The sequence below is a fragment of the Capricornis sumatraensis genome, chromosome 6 (assembly GCF_032405125.1).
Source record: "Capricornis sumatraensis isolate serow.1 chromosome 6, serow.2, whole genome shotgun sequence".
In the NCBI taxonomy this organism is placed as follows: domain Eukaryota; kingdom Metazoa; phylum Chordata; class Mammalia; order Artiodactyla; family Bovidae; genus Capricornis; species Capricornis sumatraensis.
In genome coordinates this window covers 92,999,401-93,024,128 of record NC_091074.1, presented here as the reverse complement: position 1 = coordinate 93,024,128, position 24,728 = coordinate 92,999,401, and the positions used below count along the sequence as shown (strand labels likewise).

Sequence of the window (24,728 nt, the reverse complement as noted above, 5' to 3'; positions counted from 1 at the left end):
AAGACTGGAAACGAAATAAAGAACACTGGGAAACTGAGAGTAGTAATGGAACCTGAGGAGGCTGGGTTGGAAATCCAGTAGGAAGAAAGAGGTAGGGTACTTGTTGGGACACGTGACTAGAATTTAGGACCGTACGCCGCGCTGGATGTAGAAAAAGAAGTGGTGAGCCCGGGGCTTGGGGCCTGGGATGGGAAGGGGCTAATTGGCCTACCTTCTCCGTGCATGTGTTCAAGTCTTCTCAGAGAAAGAAGGATGGAGAGGGTAGGTTTGGGACTGAGGAAGCTACCAGGAAGATATAGGCCGTGGCTCACCCCTAGATCTCGACCCATGCTCCGGCGTTTTGGCGTTGTGTTGGGGTTCCGTATGTGCGGAGTCTGTCAACTTGGGGGGAGGGGCTTGTTGGGAGCTGAGCACTGGCTGGGCACTAAGTGAGACACGCATTATAGGCCTTAAATCCCAGTATCTCTGGAAGAGTTTTCCTGAGTCCCTTATATTCCAAAACCCTCCCTAGTACAGTGTTAGAATTACGGGTTCAGAAATTAGATTTGAGTTATAATCTTAGCTTCACCGCTATTTCCCTGAATGGCACTGGGAAAGTGACTTCACCTCTCCTGCTAATCTGAAAAAAAAAGGTGCCTGGAAACTACGTAAAATGCTGGCGCGTAGTGTTGAAAAAAAAAAATCTGTATTAGTTTTGATATCCATTGCTCTTTTTGTGCCTGAAAACCACTTTGTATGTATTTCTGTTGTAAGGTAGTATTGCAATTGCAGCATTTGCTTACTTCTCATTTGACTGTGAGAAGCTTGAAGATGGAGAGCTTAAAGAATCTGCCTGCAGTGTGGGAGACCTGGGTTCCATCCTTGGGTTGGGAAGATCCCGTGGATGTTAATATGTCCCATCCCATTTCTGTCAGTTTATTAAAGTGAGTGAATAAAGGAGAAACACCTAACAATATGGATTAGTAAACTCAGGGAGAGTAGAGTGTATATTGTGGTCATTTAGAGGGAAAAATATCCACTTGCACCTGTGTCTGTTTGTAGCGGTTCTGTTCCAAAATGCATTCATGAAGAACAAGCATGTAGTGTGTGAACAGAGTCTTCAGGAATAAAATTGGGAACAGTACAATAGGAAGGGAAGCACAAATCCAGGCAACCAATTGGCATGGGAGGTTCAGGGAAAGGAGTTGAGGGTTTTTTCGTTTGTTGGTTGGTTGGTTTTATTTTTGTTGTTGTGTTTGTTTGTTTTAGATTTAAGGGAAAGAACTCTAGGTAGAAGTTTTTTTCCACTAGAACACCCTGAGTGTTTGTCCAGCCTTGATGAAAGCCAACAGAGAAATGAAACGCCTTTTCGTGGGTGGTCTTGGGCAGAATATTTCTGAGGCAGACCTGCAGAATCAGTTCGGCAGATTTGGAGAAGTTTCTGATGTGGAGATCATCACTCGGAAAGATGATCAAGGTAAATTTAGAGTTCTTCATGGGTAGTTAAAGCAAATATAACTCAAGTCAAATATCACAAAATAAAGGAACCCCCAAAGATGAATGTTAGCACTGAACACTGAAAGCGATGTTATTTCATTATGATAGTATAGTACTAACCCCATCCCAGCACATATGCTCTGGAGGTGTTATGTATGAAATCAAAAAATTCTAAATTCCCAAACATCCCCTCTCCCCTTTCTTGTAGAGGGGAGGGAACATGTGGCTTGCAGAATCTTAGTTCCCTGACCAGGGATTGAATCTGCCCTCTGCAGTAAAAGCTCAAAGTCTCACACTGGACCTCCAGGGAATTCCCAAACATCCAATTTCTGAAACATGTTGCTTTAAATTTTCAGAGCTAAAATTCTAATAATTAGTAAGTGTCCTGTTAGAATACCACTAACATATAAACATGCAAAATGTTTCCTTAACTGACTGCTTGACATTTTTCTCGTACATATTTTCTTTTAAAATATTTAGATAATCATGCTTAAAAATTTGCAATCTTTGTATCCAGTGAAAAATAAACAAGGTTTTTCTTTGAAAGAGTAAGTTTCTAAGAGGTCTTTTTTAAATTTAGAAGTCATTTTTACATTATTCTCTGGGTAAGAATTTAAATTTTTTTTTTTTTTTAGGAAACCCACAGAAAGTCTTTGCATATATCAACATCAGAGTAACAGAAGGAGACCTGAAGAAATGTAATGAATGTTTTCTATACTATTTACCATTTCATGTCACTATGTAATTTGGAATAACTTTGATTCTAAATCTCTTTTATGTCATTGAGAGGGACAACCATGATGAATAGAATTCTGATATTCTACAGTTTGAGATTTAGATTGATTCCATAATGCATGACATATGGTAGCACATTACCAATAAGTTTGCTCAAAAGTGGCATTCTCAAATATTGTGGACAAAGGACCATGCTTTAATAGAAACTGCATGTTACCTATATCCCACTGGATATTATGCCATACCTCACTCCTCAGGGTGTTCATTTCTCAGGTAAATAATTCTTGTTAATAAATGCTACTAGAAGAGGGCTTTACATTATGCCCTTATAAGATCGTATTCTTGAAATTATGAAATATCTATTAATAAGTTTAAGAAAGCTGAGGACCAGCTGTGGCCTTCAGTGAAGAGTGAGAGGTAATTCATACTGCCACTAATGTAGAAATGCATTCTAATTATTTGGAGACTGAAAAGTCAAAAGACACTGAGTAGGAAACATGCTAACAGAGAAGGAAGGCCATTGGCCTTTTGTAATATCAACTGTCCTGTTGGGAAACATATGACAAGTACATTGCAGTTAAGAACACAGTTCTGCTGTGTGACCTAGCAGTTTTATTTAAAGTAGAAGACCCAGTTTCTTTACCTGATATATGACCAAGATATAGGTTATCTCATAACATTACTGTGAATATGAAGTTGAATAATACTTCTGTACTTAGCATAATACCTGTCTCATAGAAATTTCTCTTAGTGATAATTATTAAGGAAGCTGATAGCAGATACTGAGAAAAATCAGCTACTAGAGTACAGTAGTTCAAACACAGTTTAGTTGCTTGTGCTGATATGTTTGCAAGTTATGCAGTGATAATTAGTATGAGGTGATAAATAAGAATGAGTAGCTGTAGGATTCCAGTGTCCTCTGATTCTCCCTAAGAAAATTACATTAATATTCTATAGTTTTAGTATGATAAATAACAGTGATATGTTAAATAAATACCAACCATTTGCCAGAGATTTCTGATATTACTTTATAAACAAATGACAAATTTTGCTTAAAGTTTTGCACATTTACCTCATTTAAATCTTCCAGTTACATGAGACGATAGGGAATATAAGAATCTAATAAGTGGTCAAGATAAGAATGGGACCTAAGCCTCCTCTTTCCGGTCTCACTTTCCTTATTCTCTTTCCTCTGTGTGTTTGTGATAAATAAGTTTTCTTTTTTTGGTACTAATTAGTAAAAGCACATGCTGAAATATATTTTTGTATTGCTATGTACTTGGGTACTAATTCTTTGCTTTATAGGTATGTCTGTTTTAAATAAAACAAAATGGAAAGGTGGGACACTGCAAATTCAGCTAGCAAAGGAAAGTTTTTTGCACAGGTAAGGTTTGCTGTATTTGATTTAATCCAAACATTAACACACTAATTTCTTAATATTGTACATGATTTTATATGTTAATTTAATTGATTTGAAACTATCATATTATTACAGTTTTAACAAATTTATACATTATAAGTAGAGCTAAAATCCTTCTTAACTGAAACTCCCTATGACCCCAGACCCCACCAAAGAAGATAATGTAATGCTCTTATATATGTATACTTTAACCTATAAAAATATGTACTTATTTGCAGCTTTTTAGACACAACCTTTTATGATGATGTAGGTCTTCCCCCTTCTTTGTAATACCTATTTAGTACTATTTTAGAAAATGTGCCACAGTCTAGTTAATCATCCCCCACTGGTTGGTCTAAATGGTTTAGACCATTTCCACTTCCTCTTGCTAAAAGATGACCCTTGAAGATAACTTCTATATATGTACAAGGGTCCCTCTGGTGTGTATGTCAACAAAAGGAGTTGCTATGTCATGGAATTAAGCACACTTAAAATTTTAATAGATGATACCAAATTGCTTATGTTAACTTTAAACTGTTAATGAAAGTGTCATACAAAAACTTAAAGATAATAGGGATCCCTGTAAGAGACGCATAAGATTAATTATGCTTAAGATTTAAGAACAAGGCAATGTACAAACTATTAAAGCATTTTAAGATCCTAAAAGTATCCTTAGGGAGAAAAGATTGTATGCGTTTGGGTGCTTTCAAAATAGGAGACATTTTCAGAATGTACAGATGAAGTGACCAAGAGAGTTTTAAGACTGTTCTCAAGCAAAGAAGTGCCACAAGGAAAAATAAGGTCTAAATCAAATTTTGTGGATATAGCCTGGAGACAAAGGTGAGGAGTTTGTTCTTCAGCTGTGGGCCTCTGTGAACAGGGTAGTGATCAGATTTTCATTCAGCAGTACTTTTGTGCCTATTATAGGCAAGAACCGGGGTTCTCATCCTGAGCAGGGTGAGCACACAGTGCTGCTGCCTTTGAGTACCTATGCACATCTGCCTGTGGAGTATGAATCTTGGAAGCTGAAATGTAAAAGAGCCACAGTTCAGTTCAGCTCAGTCGTGTCCGACTCTTTGCGACCCCATGAATCGCAGCACACCAGGCCTCCCTGTCCATCACCATCTCCCGGAGTTCACTCAGACTCACATGCATCGAGTCGGTGATGCCATCCAGCCATCTCATCCTCTGTCATCCCCTTCTCCTGCCCCCAATTCCTCCCAGCATCAGAGTCTTTTCCAGTGAGTTCACTCTTCGCATGAGGTGGCCAAAGTACTGGAGCTTCAGCTTTAGCATCATTCCTCCCAAAGAACACCCAGGGCTGATCTCCTTTAGAATGGACTGGTTGGACTCTCAAGAGTCTTCTCCAACACCGCAGTTCAAAAGCATCAATTCTTCAGTGCTCAGAAAAGAGCCACACCAGAAGCAAAGAGGCCAATGAGAATTGGTCAGCACAGGTGACCAGGCCTGAATCAGATAGGGCGTTTGAATTGGGAGATTTAGCTGGCATTCTATTCTGCATTCTCTTCATTATAAGAGTAGTAATATTCAAGATTGAGCAGATTAGACTCTGAAAGAAGAGACCTTTTCCTCATAACAAAGAGAAGGGATTAAGAATAAGTTAAAATACCAAAAGTACATAAGTTGAAAGGAAAAGCTGAGAGACCCCAAATGATAACCTATGAAGTTAAACAGCTTTATAGTATGAAAAAACAAGACAGAAGCATGGTTAATAGTGTGATTGGTTATTTTAACTCTCTTATTTATATTTTTTCTTTGATTTAGATTGGCCCAAGAGAGAGAAGAAGCAAGAGCAAAGAAAGGGAAATCAACAACAGGCAACACCAGCTTGTTAGACAAGATGAAAACAGTGGATTTCCATGCGAAAGCTGTGCCAGGAACAGAAGTACCAGGGCACAAAGTAAGTCACCCCTGGTAGCCTAAGTAGTCTAGGAACCAATTCCTGAGACCAAATGACCATGAACATCATGTTTAAAGCAATTGCTTTTTCTCTCTTGCTTTGAAGCAGTTAACATGAATAGTGCTTATGATCTTCCAAGTGCATTTACAGCTCTTGGGAAAGCACAGGTTTCCCCCATTTTAGAAAGAGAAATAAAAACCCACATGGAGGCAAGCCTCCTGAGGGAAATAGATGTGGTGAGGAGTCCAATCAGGTCCCAAGTTTGCCTTTTTAATGGCTGTTATTTCTGTACCATCCTATGTGATTTATATGGGATCAACAACTGCCTCAATTTTCCTTCTTCTTTCTATACTCTTTTTTTCTTAAGTTATATTTATGCAGAATGGTTAATCTTTTCGGTTTGTGACAAGTATAATAAATATATCCTTTTTTTTTTCTTTTAGAATTGGGTTGTGAGTAAATTTGGAAGAGTCTTACCCGTCCTTCATCTAAAGAATGAACGTAAACGTAAAATATCCTTAGCAGTTGGCCTTTCAAAGAAATTATTGTTGACTACAGTGATGGATACTTGCAGAAGTTAACTTCGTATCTTTGGAGTTTCACTGCTGCTGTCAGTAAATCTTTAGATGTTTAAGAGTTTTTATGTTCCCAATTTCTCTATAAGGTAAGATCCACTTACCTACATGTATGAAACAATTAGAGGACAAGAAAATGTAGTGACGTTTTATACAAGTAAGTGATACAAATGATGCTTGTTAGGCAAGCACTTTTACTTACTAATTTATATATCATTCCTCTCGTTTGACATGGATTCAAAGCCATTTCCAGAGGAACTAAGGAAGGACAAGGGAACACAGTGCAGTCATAAAAGTAGCCTTTTGATAGCAGAGAGGAGGATTTGGAAGGACAGTATAAAGCCAAGAGATAATAGACAATATTTGACACACTTCACATATAATTAGCTAGGTATTCAGTAGTTACTAAGTGAACAAAGGAACTTTTCAGGAGTGAGCCATTCAAGCAACTTATACTTGGCTATTTGTATGTTTTAGGAAATCAGCCAATGCCATTGACGTTGACTGGAATCTTTCTGGACAGGGTTAGCAACAAAACAGATCTGATAAGTATTAGCCCTCTAAGAAAGACCTGCAAAAATTCAGAGAGTGAGTGAAATGTGAAGTGGATGTTTGAGCTAAGAGAATCAGGTCTAGGATGAACCAGCATTGAAAAGACAGGCGTGGTCAAAATGTTGGAGAATCTTTGATTCTCAGGTTTGAGATAACCAACGCAGTGTCTAATTGTTCCCCCTCTGACTTCCCCTCTATACTCTGCTTTATGATGTTATTAGTGAATAGGTTTCTCAGACATACAGAAAAGTACCTAGAATATAATCTTAAATCAGTTTGTTGTAATATACATATACAACCCAAGTAATTTCTTCCAGTTAATAGTGATGATCGTTGGTTTTCACTCTGGACATGCCATGGACATGTCAGTTCCAAAGACCTTCAGTTACCTAATGAAGTCCTTTTCTGTTTGATTGGAAACTGAGGGTAAAATGAGTCAATGATTTGCTAAGATAAACAGTATTCTTTTGCTTAATCAGATTGATAGGTTTTTCTAAAACCTAGTGCCTTTTTTTGTTCCTTGACTGTTGGTGACATCATAAAGTATGATCCCTCAAAATACTGCCACAACTTAAAGAAGATAGGGGAGGATTTCACAAATGCTGTTCCTATATCCAACCTCACCTGGGAACTGGAAGGAGGGAATGATCCCATGAGTAAGAAACGGCGAGGAGAATTCTCTGACTTTCACACCCCTGCCAAGAAGATAATAAAAATACAGAAGAATGAGGATTCTATGAGATCAAAACCTAATAGCATAATGGAGAGTCCACATTTAATACAACAGGTTGCACAAAAAGCACCTCATAATTCCATTACTCCTAAATCACCATATATAACTGAATTTGATCATCAGAAATTAAAAAATGTGTTTTTTCAGACTTCTGGTTTAGAAACTACCAAAAAGAGAAATAGCATATCTGACGATGATATTGATTCTGAAGATGAATTAAAACTAATGATTGCAAGAGAGGAAAACTTAGAGAAAACTACATGGTCCTCAAATGAATTTGAAAATGATCCCTTTGAAGTTGTAAGGGATGATTTTAAATCTGATTTTCACAAATTTCATACTTCGACAGGTTTAGGCCTCAAAAACAGTGTCTCTTTCCTCAACGGTGAAAGTAATGTTACAGAAAATGGTTGTGACTCTGATTCAGGAGATACAGATGAGATCATTGCAATGAAAAAAAGTTCTGGTAAGATCGAAAATGGTGTAGATTTTTCACAAAGAGAAAAGTCTGTGTACAAGAAGACTTATTTGAAAAGCAGAAAAAAGTATGATCTTTCTGATGACTATATTAAAGAACAAAAAAGAAAAAACAAAGTAGAGGTAGCCCTCAGTCACAGAGTTAAGCCTCTTAGTTGTAAATCTCTGATTGAGTCCAGTAGCAGTGAAGATGCTGATTCTATATCAGAATCAACTGAGTGTGAAGGAGATAAGGAGTATAACACCTTGATGGAAAACTGTCTCCGTGTGAATCTGACTTTGGCTGATTTGGAACAGTTGGCTGGTGGTAATCAGGAGGCTCCAAAAGAAGAGACTGAAAGCAATGGCCAGGAAACCACTCCCAAGTGTGATAGGGCCTCCAAGAGCCAAAGTACCCCAGGTGACCTCCGCAGAGGCCAGCAGTGTATTCATCCTGAGGAGATTGTGGCTTCTCTTTTAGAAGAGAGAGAGAACCCACGTGGAAAACAGAAAACAAAGGAAAATACCTTAAAGCCAAAATTTCAGGCTTTCAAAGGAGTGGGCTGTCTCTATGGAAAGGAATCAGTGAAAAAATCCTTGCAAGAGAGTGTTGCCTCTAATAATATTAATAAAGATCAAATTTCCTTGAAACTTGAGGAACCGAGGAATGTTTCCATAGGAAATTGGTCCCTGTGTGCTAATGGCCTATCAAGTGAACAGACTCCTTTCCAACATGCAAAGGCGGCAAATGACTCAAACCAAATTCAGCCTCAAAAGAGACAGCCTTTTGCGAGCCAGGGTCACAAAGTGGTGTCCCCTAACAGTTCAGAAAAGAGAAATAGAAATCCTATTTCTAGTCCATTGCCACTGAAAGATAAGAAATCTTCAAGTTGTGGTGCTAAGACTCCCAGCAGAGGCCTTGATGAAGACTGTTGCCACAAGACTGGAAGGTCAGGAGAGGGCTCTGAAAGGAGGCCTGATCTGTGCAGCTCCAAGGCCCCTGAGAAATCACCAGAGGTTTTCTCAAGGAGAGACTCCCAGGAAAGTAAAACTGACTTCCCACTTTCTATTAATAGTTCATCAGATGTTAATGCTAAGGATAAGCATGCTGAAGATAATCAGAAACGTTTGGCAGCCTTAGAGGCAAGGCAGAAAGTCAAAGAAGTCCAAAAGAAGTTGGTTCACAATGCTCTGGCAAATTTGGTGAGTATATTTTCAGTCTAGGAATTTACCAAGAACTCTCTCCAGGTCTAGTCTCTTTCCCACAAATGTAGGCAGGCCCCTTTAGAGCTGAATGTGTTTTATGTCCTTGTGTCTATATAGTATATCTGGATATTGCTTTAGAAGATATTACTGATATAGTTAAGTGATGTGTACTAATACATCTCAATTGCCATATATATCACCTGTCAAATGAGTCATGTCTTACGAAGATTTACTATAATGGGACCTTATTCATTTTTTCAAGAATTATTAAGTTCCTACAAAGTTCCAGGCCTTCACAGCAAGTGTTCGATTTATAGAAATGATCACTATCAGGCAGTATTGGTTCACAGTGTGGTGAACAGAGGGTCACAGTTCAGTTCCATGCAGTGGGAAACAAGTATACCTATGTGCCCTGACAGGAAGCAGACCAGTTTGTTGGCATTGCCGGGGAGTCGGTACTTCCCTAGCTGACCTGAGTCTAGTGGGAAAGGCTCAGTAGAAATTGGTTTGGCAGAGGCAAAAGGGTAGGAAGAGAGAGGAAAGGCATTATAAGATAAGGTAGCAGTTTGTACAAAAGTGGATATTTGTAATAAGTGACTAAATAGAGTACAAGGTGGTGAGGAGTGAGAGAGATAAGTAGGCTACAGGGCTGGAGTTTATTCTTAAGTCTAAAGGACTGAAAGTAAGGGAGTAAAGACTAGTTGTGTTGGAACAGGAATTGGCAAACGAGCCCATGTCCTATTTTAAAAGAGCCTCTTAGCTAAGAATGGTTTTTACATTTTTAAAGAGTTTGAAAAAGAAGAATGTAGAACTAAAACTATATGTGGCTTGCAAAGCCTAAAATATTTATTCTCTGGCCCTTGACAGAGGAAGTTTGCCAACTTATGTTTGGGGCAAATGGTTCAGGACGTGGTGAGAACAATAAATCAAATGGGACAAATAAGGGAACAAGGATAGACAGCCTTTGGGAGGTTTTGAGCCAGAACCAAGGCAGTGACTGTGGGAATATATTTTTAAAATAGCAGGAAGGCCCAACTGATGGGACTGGGTGATCAACTGCAAATAGAAAGGGAGAAGTTTCTATCTTGGGATGATGGCGGCATTCACTAGAGAAAAAATAGGGTGGGAAATAGACTTGGGGAAGGAGATGAGAGGTTGTCTTACAGGTAATGCTTTTGATGACCACTCTAGGATGGTCATCCAGAGGACAAGCCGACGCACATCATCTTTGATTCCAATAGTGAAAGTGAAACAGAGGAGACATCCACACGGGAGCAAAGCCATCCAGGAGAGGAACTGGTAAAAGTAAGAAACTTAAGATGTCCATATGGGCATGCCTCTACTTGTGCAGATCCATTTCTGCATATTGCATACCAAAACCTGCCCCCAACTGCTGGGCTCAACATAAAATTTGCTCTGGGAGCCACAGTGAAACACAAAACTCCCCAGACCACCAAGCATGGATACTACAGGTGCCTTAAAGATTTTCTCCCACATAAATCTGTCCTCTGCAAAGTGACATCAATATTAGTGAAACCATGCAGAAAATGTTCTTACATACAATAACTGCCCCCCTTTCAGGCTGCATTAGAAGCCTCCTGAGACCCAAGGGGCCACGTAAATATCACTGAATCAAGAGTTTCCGTTGTAACCACTACACTGTTTCCTGGGATATGCATTGGAGTCATTTCTAAAGTGTAAGGAGGAAAATTGCATAATGAGGGGAATACTGATTGTCTTGGTTATTAATAAACATTTCTGTCCTTATGTAACAGGAGTCCATGGGTAGAGCCTCTGGGAAGCTCTTTGACAGCAGCGATGATGAGGAATCTTGTTCCGAAGATGATAACAACAGGTTCAGAATTAAACCTCAGTTTGAGGGCAGAGCTGGACAGAAGGTTAGTGAAGACTGAGTGTAAAAAAATTTGCAACACGCTCTTATTTTTTCAACATAGTCCTTAAATCTAGGTTAATGAAGGCAGACCTTGCCCAAACTCTTAACATTAAGGTTTTTGAGATTGAGTCCTCCATGGCCCTCTTTGTTTGGTTCATGGGTAGGTGAGGTTATGCAAACATTAATGTAGTAAATTTCACAGCATGGGAAGTATACTTGGAGGGCCTTGTTTATAAGTAATTTCTTGGGAATGAGACTGTCAGTTGTCTTTGTGTTTTGTCTTAGCTCATGAATTTGCAGTCTCACTTTGGCACTGATGACAGATTTCGCATGGACTCCCGATTTCTAGAAAGTGATAGTGAAGATGAACATGAAGGTAAATGACTCATTGTCCAAACAAACAGTCCTGATGTTAGAGCTGGCATACCTCGAGGAATCAACTCGTCTAGCATCTTGACTTAACACATAGAGAAGTGTTTTATGTATATATAACACATACAGTGTTATGTGTACATGGTGTGTTATATGTACATGTAACACTTGTATGTATTAATTTATTTATAAAATTTTAATTTCCTGAAGCTGCCAGAAAAGACAGGAATAAGTAGCATCTGCCAAAGGTACCATTTTCCCTCATCTCGTTCCTGGTGTTAGAAGTCAAGGACCCTACCTGGCAGAAGGTCAACAGGTCCTCGTGAGATTGTGTAAGACAGATATATCCCACTTGGTTTACTTAAAGAAAATGTTCATGCTCGGTGCAGATTTTTCAAAGCAATGTACCATTGAATGTCACTATACTTAAATTCATTCTTATTTGAATATATTTAACAGCACTGATGCTATCGGAAGCATCGGCAGTGGTTCCAAACTTTCTTTACAAGATCTTCTACTCTTATCCTTTGCAAAAGACCTCACCTCTTACTTGACCAAGAGGATGGTCACTTCAGGTAGCTCCCTGCTTTCCTTTCCAATCTCAGAACTACTCTGTCCTTTCTTTTTCCTTCTTTCCTGAGTTTATCTAATCTGTATCTTGATCTTCTCCATTTATACCTCCTGTTCCCTCCTTTCTCATTTGCATCTTCACATTTAACTTTCTTCTATCTCTTCGTTCTTTCTATGGACATAGTTCAGTCTCATAGGTTCAAAAAGCCATTCTTCAACCCTGCCAGTTTTTAAGTTGCCATTCCCATTTTTTTTTTCAGTTCTAAGCCTGAAATGAAAAAATAAATTGCATCTAATTTAGAAGCAGTTGATTTTATTGAAAGTACAGTCTCTGGATATGATACTTTCAATTCTTTGAGGTGATTATTATGTATATTATACATTTCTGAAAACAAGTATTCCGAGAGTAAATTCTCCAGGATCCATACCAACTTATTGTTTCAGAACTTTTCACTCAGAATTCCATGTTGATAACATAGGAATGGATAGAACCTTGGGATTAGTCAAGAAGTTATAGATGTTGCTTTCTAACTCCTGCCACTTTTGTCTGACTCATATTTACAACTCTTTAGCGTGGGTTCCCTCAAAGCTGTGAATAACTGGTTTACCAAATGCAGTGGCATCTTCTCAAGCTTCACTCTTTAGCCTGCCTATAGCATTTGTTACTGTTGATCATCCTTCTTGAAATGTTCTCTTCCCTTTGCTTCTATTGCACTTAAACTTCCTTGTTTTCTTCATAATTCTTGGTTCCTAAATTTTCCCTTTGCTTTGAGATATAGGCTCTTCCCAAGATTCTGTAGTCTGTGTGGCTTTAGCCTTCATTTTTACATGAATATATTCCAAATCTGGGTCATCGTTGGTCCTGGCTATTCTGCTTGTCAACTTTAGATACCCTTGTGAGAAATATCCACCAGGCATTGAGGAAAGAATAACTGGGAGCTCAGCAGAATAGTCAGGAGCAAAGATGACCCACATTTGGAAAATATTCATGTATAAAAAAAGGCTAAAGCCAGAGGGTGTTACAGAATCTTGGGAAGAGCCTGTATCAGAGGTTCCTTGGGAACCTTTGAGACTGAGTTTTTGTGTGTTGCTCAAAGACTGTCCTGCAGGTAAGCAACTTACCAATACACTGAGCCCTTTCTAACATTGTTCTACTTCCTAATTGTCAATATTAGGATAAAATTAAAATTGCCACTTTTTGAAGTCAGAAATCATTGAATATGAGCAGTTTCATATGGTTTAGCCTAATGCAGTGTAAACTCTTTGCAGTTTCTTATTTCAGTACGTGTTCATTTTGTTTCCTAGCATGTTCTCTTCCTTCCTCAGGGGACTACTTTGTCTTTCCTACCTTAGACTGTACCTGGTTTGTAAAACATTTCTTACTCCAGCTGAACATAATCTCTACCTCTTTTGAACCCTTAGACACTTTGGGGCCATCTCTATAGAAAACTTATGCAAATCAGTGTTTTATTCTGTTAATTTCTGTTATGTAGTTGTGTATATCCTACAGTAACTTGAAACGGTCTTTTAAGGCTCAGACTTCTTCTATGTTTTCGCTTATAATCCAAACTGGCTGTTAAATGTTTAACTTTGTTCACTGATATTTGTCTGTTTTTAGTAAATAAGAAAGCCAGCTTATAGGATTCCACAGTGCCCTGTGTGTAGGCTCTCTTCCTGTGATATTTATTACTGAGTTTAAAAGCTAAATAACTGTCTGCTAACATATCATGTTAATAGTCAATAAAATTACCACCTTTCACTGTCTTTCATTTTTAGATTTACATGTAATTTAGATTAATTTCTATATTGTTACGAAAAATCAAAGAATCTCTATTCACTTTAGTTTTGTAATTACTATCTTGCTCTATTACATTTGTCAATGTTTACCTTAAAAACTTAGACGCCACTGAAAGCCATTAATTTCATATTTTATTTTTAATTATAAGTAGAAATGGGAATTTTGTTTGCTGGTCATGCAATTTCTGGATTCACTGTGACGTCAGGGGCTTAGGGACAGAGAGGTTAGCAAAACAAGGTTTAACTTTTGTTCCTCCTATCTTAATGTGCTTTGTACATGTTTAAGTTCTTGCTAAACGTTTGATTATTGAGATTTCTCAAGTTATGTTTGCCAAAAGATTACTAATTATCCTCTTCCCTCGAAGAAATAAATGAAAAGAAAACTCCTGAGGAGGAAGAGCTTGCTGCAGAAAAATTGAAAGCCCTGAATGTTGTGCAGAGCGTTTTGCAAATCAGCGTAAGCAATTCTACAAGCAAAGGATCAGTAGCTGCTAAGAAATTTAAGTATGTCTTGTTTCATCTCACACTTCTCTCTTCCTTTGCCACAAAATTAGGCCATTTTCAACTTCTTGGGGAGAGCTGTTAGCAATATGTATCAGACTCTTAATATTATACTTACCTAGTGATTCACTTCAAGAAACTAATCTAAAATTTTTTCTGTATTTATTATTACTGAAAAAATGGATAACTTTAAATATTAATAAATGTAACAGTTTATTATGGAAAATATATAATTTAGGAAGACTAGTATAATGAAACCCCTGTGTACCATCACCCAACTTCTCCAATCACTAACATGTGACCAGTTTTCTCTTCTATACTTTTACTCACTCCCCCCTACTTTCCCCACTGAAATATTTTATACAAATCCCAACAGTATATCATTTTATCTATATATTTTTTCCTGTTTTAAAATAATATTTGAAAATTTTTCAAAGATCCCCTCAGAACTGGGTAATTTTAAATATAATTGCTTATAAGGAGCTCCTAATACACTTACTTGATATTTATTCCTTTGTCTTGCTCAAAAGTGGAATTGTCCTGGTTTTGCATTATGTTTTGCTATTAGTTTTTCAAATTTATACTCTGATTTGTCCCTTCCAACTTATCACTCTCCTTTTTTAAATAGGGACATCATACATTATGATCCAACAAGGCATGACCATGCCACTTACGAAAGAAAGCAGGATGATAAACCAAAAGAAAGGTAAACTGCTACAGTTACTAGTAAGGTACCTGTGTTAATCTTTTAGATTTGGCAATTGTTTCATATCTATGTAAGATGCTACTATGAGGGGAAACTAGGTGAAGGTTATTTCTAGTTTTTCTGTAAATCTAAAATTATTCCAAAATTAAAAGTTTCTTTTAAAAAGAATCACATTCAGACCATACGAGCCTCCTCATTGTGGAATGTCTCTGTACCTACCCGTCAAATCTAGTGGTGTTTCTGTTCCTTTAATTGTCTTAAAGTATTTGGGTCGCCTGTGAATCTTTTTGGGGTTCACTTCATTAGACAAAAGCCAAAATTCAGTGTAAGGTAAACTTTTTTTTTCCACCATGGTGTTCAGCTGGGACTGCTGAGGAATAATACCTTTAAACTCATAAGAAGCTCTCTTGTTTGAACAGTTGGAGTTTCTGAGCTATATCTAGGCTCCCAACAAAGGATTTTGCTTTATATTAATAATTGGCCTCGTGTACAAATTTTTCTCTTTAGAGTACAATAGTAAATGTAAATGTATTAGCCTTTGCAGTCCAGATGGTCTCTCTTACAGTGACTCTTCTCTGTCCTTATAACAGAAACAGAGCCGTACATAATACATAAAATGAATAAGGCAGGCTGTGTCCTAATAAAACTATTCAGGACACTGAAATTTGCATTTCATGTAATCTGTACATATTATGAAGCCATCTTTTTATATAGTTTTGTCCAGTCACTTCAACCTTCAAAAATTATTCTTACCTTGCACTCCATACATAAATAAGCAGCGGCTTGGATCTCATCCATGGGTGTACTTTGCCAAAACCTGCTTTACACTATATTTTCCTGAAAAAATAGATTTGTTCTTGCTTAGAAGATATTTCTTAAATTTTATGTTATTTGCCTTCTAGAGAATAGGAGTCTTCAAAACCACGAGGTCCTAGTTCCTTACTAAAAAAAACTTCTTTCTTTAGTTTCACCATCTCTGCTTATGCTGCTGCTGCTGCTGCTAAATTGCATCAGTCATGTCCGACTCTGTGCGACCCCATAGACGGAAGCCTGCCAGGCTCCTCTGTCCCTGGGATTCTCCAGGCAAGAACACTGGAGTGGGTTGCCATTTCCTTCTCCAGTGCATGAAAGTGAAAAATGAAAGTGAAGTCACTCAGTTGTGTCCGACTCTTAGTGGCTCCATGGACTATAGCCTATCAGGCTCCTCCGTCCATGGGATTTCCCAGGCAAGAGTACTGAAGTGGGGTGCCATTGCCTTCTCCCATCTCTGCTTACATGTTACTGTAAGCAGCAAGAAGAAATCATAAAATACCTTCAACACTTTTCTGGACATCTCCATTGCTAGATCACCCATTCATTAGGTGCCTTTTCTACTTACCAGTTAATAAAGGTGACAGTGTTGCTAAGCCTCCTGCCACTATATAACAATGATCTCCTTTCCCCCATTTTCCAGTAGTGTTTACTTCACTTTTCTGCAAGGCCTTACCTGAAGACTCAATTGGCATGTTGTTTCTACTAACAGTTTCTTCAGGGAGTTTTCATGCTTTTGCTAACACCCTCCTCACTGACCTTTCAACTTCTGCTTATTGTGTGGGCTATGAAGTCATTCCTACATTTTGGGCTTTTATAGTAGTACCCCACTTCTAGGTACCAAAATATATATCAGTTAGGTATTGCTATGTTAAAAATTGCCCCAAAACAAAGAGCTTGAAACTAAAAATTTATTAAATATCAATTTCTGTTGGTCAGGAATTTCAGAGCACTTCACCAGGTAGTTCTTTTTTGGGCTCTCGAGAGGTTGTAGTCAAGATGTCACCTGGGGCAATAGTCTCTGAAAGTTTGCAACCTGCCTGCAAGATGGTTCACACACTTGACCGCTGGCAGGGGGCCTCAGTTCCTTGCTTTGTTAACCTCTCCTTTTGGGTGTTTGGGTGCTCTCAGAACATGGTGTCTGACTTTTCCCAAAGACAGTGATTAGGGAAGGGGAGAGAGCAACGAGAAAGCCAAGTACACTTTATAGTCCTAGTTTCAGTAGTTGTACACATCCACATCTGCCTTATTCTGTTCCTTAGAAGAGGTCATTAAGAACAGCCCACACTGAAAGGGATGGAGGAATTAACTTCCACTTCTTGAAGTATCAGAGGACCTTTGGACCACTTTTAAAACCACTACCTTGTGTTTCATTGATCATGGAGCTCAGTTTCATAGGAGGCTTATTTGTCTTATAGCCTATGGTTTATTTAATGAAGTATTAAAAGTTTCTCTGTATAAGATAGTCTCCACCAGTAAGATGATCATTTAGGACATTATTATTTTAGGTAAAACAGAATATTTGGCCTAATAAATAAAATAGACTCTAATAGAAAAAAAGGATGTTCAGTTCAGTCGCTCAGTCGTGTCCGACTCTGCAACCCCGTGAATTGCAGCACGCCAGGCCTCCCTGTCCATCACCAACTCCTGGAGCTCACCCAAACTCATGTCCATTGAGTTGGTGATGCCATCCAGCCATCTCATCCTCTGTCATCCCCTTCTCCTCCTGCCCCCAATCCCTTCCAGCATCAGAGTCTTTTCCAATGAGTCCACTCTTCGCATCAAGTGGCCAAAGTATTGGAGTTTCAGCTTTAGTATCATTCCTTCCAAAGAAATCCCAGGACTGATCTCCTTTAGGATGGACTGGTTGCATCTCCTTGCAGTCCAAGGGACTCTCAAGAGTCTTCTCCAACACCACAGTTCAAAAGCATCAATTCTTCGGCACTCAGCTTTCTTCACAGTCCAACTCTCACATCCATACATGACTACTGGAAAAACCATAGCCTTGACTAGACGGACCTTAGTCGGCAAAGTAATGTCTCTGCTTTTGAATATGCTATCTAGGTTGGTCATAACTTTTCTTCCAAGGAGTAAGCGTCTTTGAATTTCATGGCTGCAGTCACCATCTGCAGGGATTTTGGAGCCCCCCAAAATAAAGTCTGACACTGTTTCCACTGTTTCCTGTCTATTTCCCATGAAGTGATGGGACCAGGTGCCACGATCTTAGTTTTCTGAATGTTGAGCTTTAAGCCAACCTTTTCACTCTTCTCTTTGACTTTCATGAAGAGGCTTTTTAGTTCCTCTTCACTTTCTGCCATAAGGATGGTGTCATCTGCATATCTGAGGTTATTGATATTTCTCCCAGCAATCTTGATTCCAGCTTATGCTTCTTCCAGCCCAGTCTTTCTCATGATGTACTCTGCATAGAAGTTAAATAAGCGTGGTGACAATATACAGCCTTGATGTACTCCTTTTCCTATTTGGAACCAGTCTGTTGTTCCATGTCCATTTCTAACTGTTGCTTCCTGAGCTGCATATAGGTTTCTCAAGAGACAGGTCAGGTGGTCTGGTATTCCCATCTCTTTCAGAATTTTCCACAGTTTATTGTGACCCACACAGTCAAAGGCTTTGGCATAGCCAATAAAGCAGAAATAGATATTTTTCTGGAACTCCCTTGCTTTTTCCATGATCCAGCAGATGTTGGCAATTTGATCTCTGGTTCCTCTGCCTTTTCTGAAACCAGCTTGAACATCTGGAAATTCACGGTTCGCGTATTGCTGAAGCCTGGCTTGGAGAATTTTTAGCATTACTTTGCTAGCAAGTGAGATGAGTGGAATTGTGCAGTAGTTTGAACATTCTTTGGCATTGCCTTTCTTTGGGATTGGAATGAATACTGACCTTTTCCAGTCCTGTGGCCACTGCTGAGTTTTCCAAATTTGTTGGCATATTGAGTACAGCACTTTCACAGCATCCATCTTTCAGGATTTGAAATAGCTCAACTGGAATTCCATCACCTCCACCAGCTTTGTTTGTAGTGATGCTTTCTAAGGCACACTTGACTTCACATTCCAGGATGTCTGGCTCTAGGTGAGTGATCACACCATCATGATTATCTTGGTCTTGAAGATCTTTTTTGTACAGTTCTTCTGTGTATTCTTGCCACCTCTTCTTAATACCTTTGCTTCTGTTAGGTCCATACAATTTCTGTCTTTTATCGAGCTCATCTTTGCATGAAATGTTCTCTTGGTATCTCTAACTGTCTTGAAGAGATCTCTTGTCTTTCCCATTCTGTGGTTTTCCTGTTTCTTTGCATTGATCGCTGAGGAAGGCTTTCTTATTTCTCCTTGCTGTTCTTTGGAACTCTGCATTCAGATGGTTATATCTTTCCTTTTCTCCTTTCCTTTTGGCTTCTCTTCTTTTCACAGCTATTTGTAAGGCCTCCCCAGACAGCCATTTTGCCAGTTTGCATTTCTTTTCCATGGGGATAGTCTTGATCCCTATCTCCTGTACAATGTCACGAGCCTCATTCCATAGTTCATCAGGCACTCTTGTCTATCAGATCTAGTCCGTTAAATCTATTTCTCACTTCCGCTGTATAATCATAAGGGATTTGATTTAGGTCATACCTGAATGGTCTAGTGGTTTTCCCTACTTTCTTCAATTTAAGTCTGAATTTGGCAATAAGGAGTTCATGATCTGAGCCACAGTCAGCTCCTGGTCTTGTTTTCCTGACTGTATAGAGCTTCTCCATCTTTGGCTGCAAAGAATATAATCAATCTGATTTCAGTGTTGACCATCTGGTGATGTCCATGTGTAGAGTCTTCTCTTGTGTTGTTGGAAGAGGAATCTTTTCCTGTCTAAAAACTCAGTATTGGAGACTGCTGTGTAACTCTGGTTAAGACCAAAAACAAAAACATATTCCTAAATATAGAGCAGGTTTGATGGAAATGGAAACATTTCATCCCAGACATATTTATAATGCATTTCTACAACAGAATTATGACTAAATCCTTTAATGCCACTATCATAAAACTCACCGTTTTACAATTTGATAGAGTATTAAAAGTCATGTGGTTTAACCTGGTTCATTTTGTAAATGAGGATACTGAGGCCCATTGCAGTTAAGTAATTTTCTTACTCATAGCTGATATCTTAGGTGTAATTTCTGAAGTGTAGTTCAGAGGATAAAAGAGAGGACAATATGATTCATGTTTAATACTTGGAGCTGTTTGAAATAATTTTGTGTATTAAAAGCTTTTTCATTAAGATTCTGTCTTATGAGTTGTATGTGTGGATCCTCTTGGTGATTGAAACAATGGGACTAATGTTATCCAAGGTATTTTTATTTCCTGATTTCTGGAATTTTTCCAAACATTGACTTTTTTGTGATCTCTGATAATGTCAATGCAGTAAAGCAAAACGAAAGAAGAAAAGGGAGGAAGCTGAGAAACTACCTGAGGTGTCTAAGGAAATGTATTATAACATTGCTACGGATTTGAAACAAATATTCCAAACTGTAAAAGATACTAGTGAAAAGGAAGATAACACACCTTGGAATGAGGACTCTGATGGAGAGAAAGCTGAGGTTTTCCGGGACGCTCCAGCTCTGATGACTCGCGATGAGCAAACTGGCGGGTTCACATTTTCCTTTTTTGAGTCTGATGCCAAGGATGAAAAGGAAGGTACATTTTTGTTTGTTTTTACTTTTTCATTTCATGCAGTTTGAATTTAATTGAGTCTACTGTAAGTATGATGATTTAACATTAGCTGAAGGCAGTATTCTCTTCTCTATCTAAATAGTATTTCAGTCAGCATTACATAACCATAAATGTAATGTGCCTAGAGCTGTGTTCAACACAGTAAGAAATTGTTCTTGAATTTGGAAGCAAACTTCTAGGTAGCTGCCATATGAAGGCAAGCCAGAGAAATATGCAACATTCCTTCTTCTGTTGAGTAGAAATAGTCATATATTTAAATGTTTAAGAAGTCATATATTTAAATAGCTTTACATCTTTGATGCAGTTGAAGAAGCTATAACTTCAGGAAAGCCAGTGTTATTTGTTAGGAGAAGAGATATGCAAGCCTGGCTCTAAACAGATAGCTGTGCTATCAATATACCAGCTGTTTCAAACTTTATCCTTAGAGATTTGCCAGAACCTAGAGAAAAGTATAGCACTGGTATATACAATTTTCCATTCCACTTCAGGAGGTTTACCTCTGAAGTCCTACGAGTCTAAAAGTTTGAAACACCTATTCCTTAGGAAATTGCTTCTCACCTAGTGTTTAAGATGTAAGTGTAGTTTTTCTGAAAGTTCACTGTAAAAGCAAGGTATACCTATACAGAATACACCTAACAATAAGTTCTACTTGAAAGATCAGCAGTTAAAATAGCATCCTCGTGTTTAGCAGATAGATATTAGATTCCAGCTTTGTGGTACTACAGAAGGAGGTACAACAATCAAGTAGTTTTTCCAAAATTGTCCTAAATAAGACAAACTATATCATTGGTCTGCTTATTTCATTCTCTTGCCTATGCTGTCCATTTGAGTACCAAGGTCAGTCCTAAACTGTTGAATAGAGTTGGTATGATACAGATATTTTAATTTTTCTAACTTTGAGAGCCAAGTGTGAGAAATTGGCCTTGAAATGATTGCTAAGACACCTGAGCAACCTGCGACATGTGTTTTATGTGCTTTGGAAATTATGAGGACTTGTGAGGTGATCATCCACATCTTTTAGCAGCAGCTTTTTCAGCAGTTTTGGAAGGAAATTTGGGAAGTTGAAAACGTAAAGATATGTTCCTTTTCTCCTTTATGAATGACCAGGAAGGCAAACGGGTTTCACTGCATCATGTTATAGCTTAGGCTGCTCAATGCTAGCACAGGTGTCACACTTATTTTGCTCTTTCTTGTAAATTGTGTTGTTCATTTATAAACCTTCAGTTTTTATATCTTTTTATAGTATTTCTGTATTCCTTATGAGATCACTGTAGCAATGCCAAAAAATAAAAGTTTCTCTCAATATTTGAAAATCAAAAAGATACTATATATTTTGAATTAATGATTAAGATATTCAAAATGTAGAAATATGTATGCATGGTGAAAGTAAACAACTGAATGTGTCCATAAATACTTGGGCTTTAGGTTACGTTGTGTCATCTTTCATTGTTTTGATGACATAGAGACCTACAGAGTTGAAGCAGTAAAACCTGGGAAGATCGCCTGGCAGGGAGACCCTCGTTTCCAAGACAGCAGTTCAGAAGAGGAAGATGTTACTGAAGAAACAGATGACAAAAAGCAGAGCCCTGAGTAAGTAATGTGTTTCTGTCCAGATATATTTCATAATTTATAAAATCTGAGTTAGACATGCTTTAGAGATATTATAGAATTATCTTAAGTTTAGCTTTTCAAGACAGTTTTCGTTTTTTGGCTCCTTTACAGAGTTCTGTAGTCTTTTTGTCATTGGGAGCGTGTTTCTTTTCCTTGAGATTTGGATAGCACTGGGTGGGGGATATGCTGTGCATAGGAAAGAAAGCCTGCTGCTGAAGTCCCTGGTCTGGAAGAGGATGCTTCATCTAGCTGGCTGCTACTCCACAGGAAACTGGCAAAATGGGTAGCAGTGGTTGGGTGTGAGCATTAACAATCAGCATAGGGACGATAGAGCTTGTACTTAAATCTTTGTTACCAAAGTTACAGGTAGAAGCAAAGAATGTTGAATAGAGAAAGGGTGATATTACTGTGACTCAGGGTAAAAATGAGCAAGACAGAAAGCACAGATATTTAAGGCATAGTTCATTTAAATTTACAGTTGAACATTTCTTAAATGTTGAAATTAAGTGGCCAATTTTGTCTTTCTCACTTCAGAGAAGTATCATTACCTGAGAAAGAGACTACTAGATTTTTCTTTTTCTCTAAGAATGATGAGAGACTTCATGGTAAGTCAGTTTTTTGATTAAATGGTATATATAGTACATCTCTACTTACATATAATGTGTTCTGATACATTAATACTAACATGCATCCAAGTAAGAACTGATTGGGAAAAATTCTGATCCTTTGCAATGTGATATGCTTTAGCCCCCTCTTGTTAGACAGAAGCTTGTTGATTTATGAAGCTCTGGAAAACTGAAAGCTCCCATTCATCACGTCAACTTACTCGCTATCCTCAGCAAGGGCTTGTTTTGTTCCAGGGGCTTGCTGAGATGCTAGACATACAAAATTCGCAAGTTTTTAGTACCCTAAAAAGTTCACATAAGTATACTCAATATCTTGTAATAAACTGTAATGGGAGAGAACCTGAAAAGAATGTATGCGTGTAACTGAATCACTTTGCTGTATACTTGAAACTAACACAACATTGTGAATTAACTATACTTCAGTAAAACAAAAATAGAAAAAAAAAGTTCACATGAAAATGCTGAGGCTGTTGAACTCATTTCTGAAGCCTAACAAAAACAGAAACTAAGTTACATCATAGTAAATGGTTTATAAACAGTAAAAATCCTAGCAATTCTACATTTTCATTTTCTAAAAGAATAAAATATTTTTGAAAATTAGCATAAACTGGGGGTGGGGAATTGTGTTAACTCGAATTGAAGACCTTGATAATGCCAGCACTAAAATATTGTCTGTTTTAATATTACTGTGCCGCTTTGCCCTTTATTTTCCCTTCTAGGTTCTGACTTATTTTGGAGAGGAGTGGGAAGTAATATTAGCAGGAATTCTTGGGAGATCAGAACAAACAATTTGCGTATGGTGAGTATCGCCATGTTAATTGTCTCCTGAAATAGATATGATGTTACCTTTGTGTTGATATTTGCCTGGTGTAGGAATATAGGAAGGCATGAAACTTGAGATAACTGAAAACATGATTTAAATGCTCACAATTAATACTGCTGGAAGGGAAGTTTTAATTGTTTAGTTCAATCCACCCATGTGCCCATTGAGTGACTGATCTGAGTTCTCGTCATGCTTATTAAGTAACAGGAAATGATGAAATATTTCAAAGACTGAATTACAGTTTCCATTGTAAGCACTTAAAGCCAAAAGTCTGAACATTCCATATACAAGTGAGCACTTCCAAAATGATTTCCACAACCCAGTCACTGAATAATCTAAATTTTACTTTATATAGTTACTGAACACTGTGAAAGTTATTTTATTTTTAACAAAGACTTTTTTTTTTAATTTTATGGCTTCATAAATTTCCAATAATTTATTGAAAAATGGAGCAAGTATAAGAAATAATATAAACAACATGAGGGAATTATTAGAGACTTTGACTGAAGAGTGTACTCTCAAAATAACAATATGCACACTCTGTCTTATTTATAAACCTGCCATGCCACACCTAACAAGGGCTTTTGATTTTATGTTTTTCTAGAACTGTCGGAAGAAACATAAAGATGCCAAAAGGAGAGTGAAGCCAAAATAATAAACGTCATCATTAGTTTTGATAATGTAAAGAAGTCTCACCATGGAAATTGGAATGATCTAGAAAATGATTTTAGCTGGCAAAGAATTCAGAATGAAGGAATATTCTAAATCTTATCTGGGGGATATCATTCTGATTGCTTTCTTTTTCTATAGATTTCCTATTTGTTCTTACCTAATTACTTCAAACAACCTGAACATTTGTTTTAATGAAGCAGAAGATAGTCCCTCAAAATACTTTGTATATATTTGCCCTCCATCTTCAATAACTAGTGGACATTTCTTGACATGAGGTTTTAAAATATATGTATCAGAGCACTTTTATTTTCCAAGTTATGTTTCATGTAAATTATACTTGAAATATTTCTGATTGTATTAAATATACCTTACCTCCATTTTGTGGTTTTTTTCTAAGAGGTTGAATACAAGTCAACTTTGAGTTCTGTATTTGTGTCCTAATGAATAAGCTAACTGAAATGCAGGACATTTCAGACCAACTTTCATGGGAGAGTTCTGTGAGGACCAGAAAATGCTAAATGCAGAGTTTTCCTTTCCTTAGCCTCCAGGAATTTATGGAGGCAGACCCATCAATC

At 37.7% G+C, this 24,728-nt stretch overlaps 1 protein-coding gene across 1 annotated transcript; it reads left to right on the top strand.

Annotated features, from left to right (window-relative positions):
• Window positions 1-136: 136 nt before the first annotated feature.
• On the top strand, window positions 137-24,439 carry NOL8 (nucleolar protein 8). Its single transcript, XM_068974153.1, has 17 exons — window positions 137-162; window positions 1,249-1,456; window positions 2,112-2,174; window positions 3,517-3,595; window positions 5,396-5,531; window positions 5,975-6,043; window positions 7,194-9,050; window positions 10,245-10,358; window positions 10,829-10,951; window positions 11,233-11,323; window positions 14,052-14,190; window positions 14,816-14,893; window positions 20,114-20,385; window positions 21,885-22,011; window positions 22,567-22,637; window positions 23,378-23,457; window positions 24,086-24,439. The coding sequence occupies exons 2-17, from the start codon at window positions 1,318-1,320 to the stop codon at window positions 24,134-24,136; spliced, it is 3,489 nt and encodes a 1,162-aa protein (XP_068830254.1). The 5' UTR covers window positions 137-162; window positions 1,249-1,317; the 3' UTR covers window positions 24,137-24,439.
• Window positions 24,440-24,728: the final 289 nt, after the last annotated feature.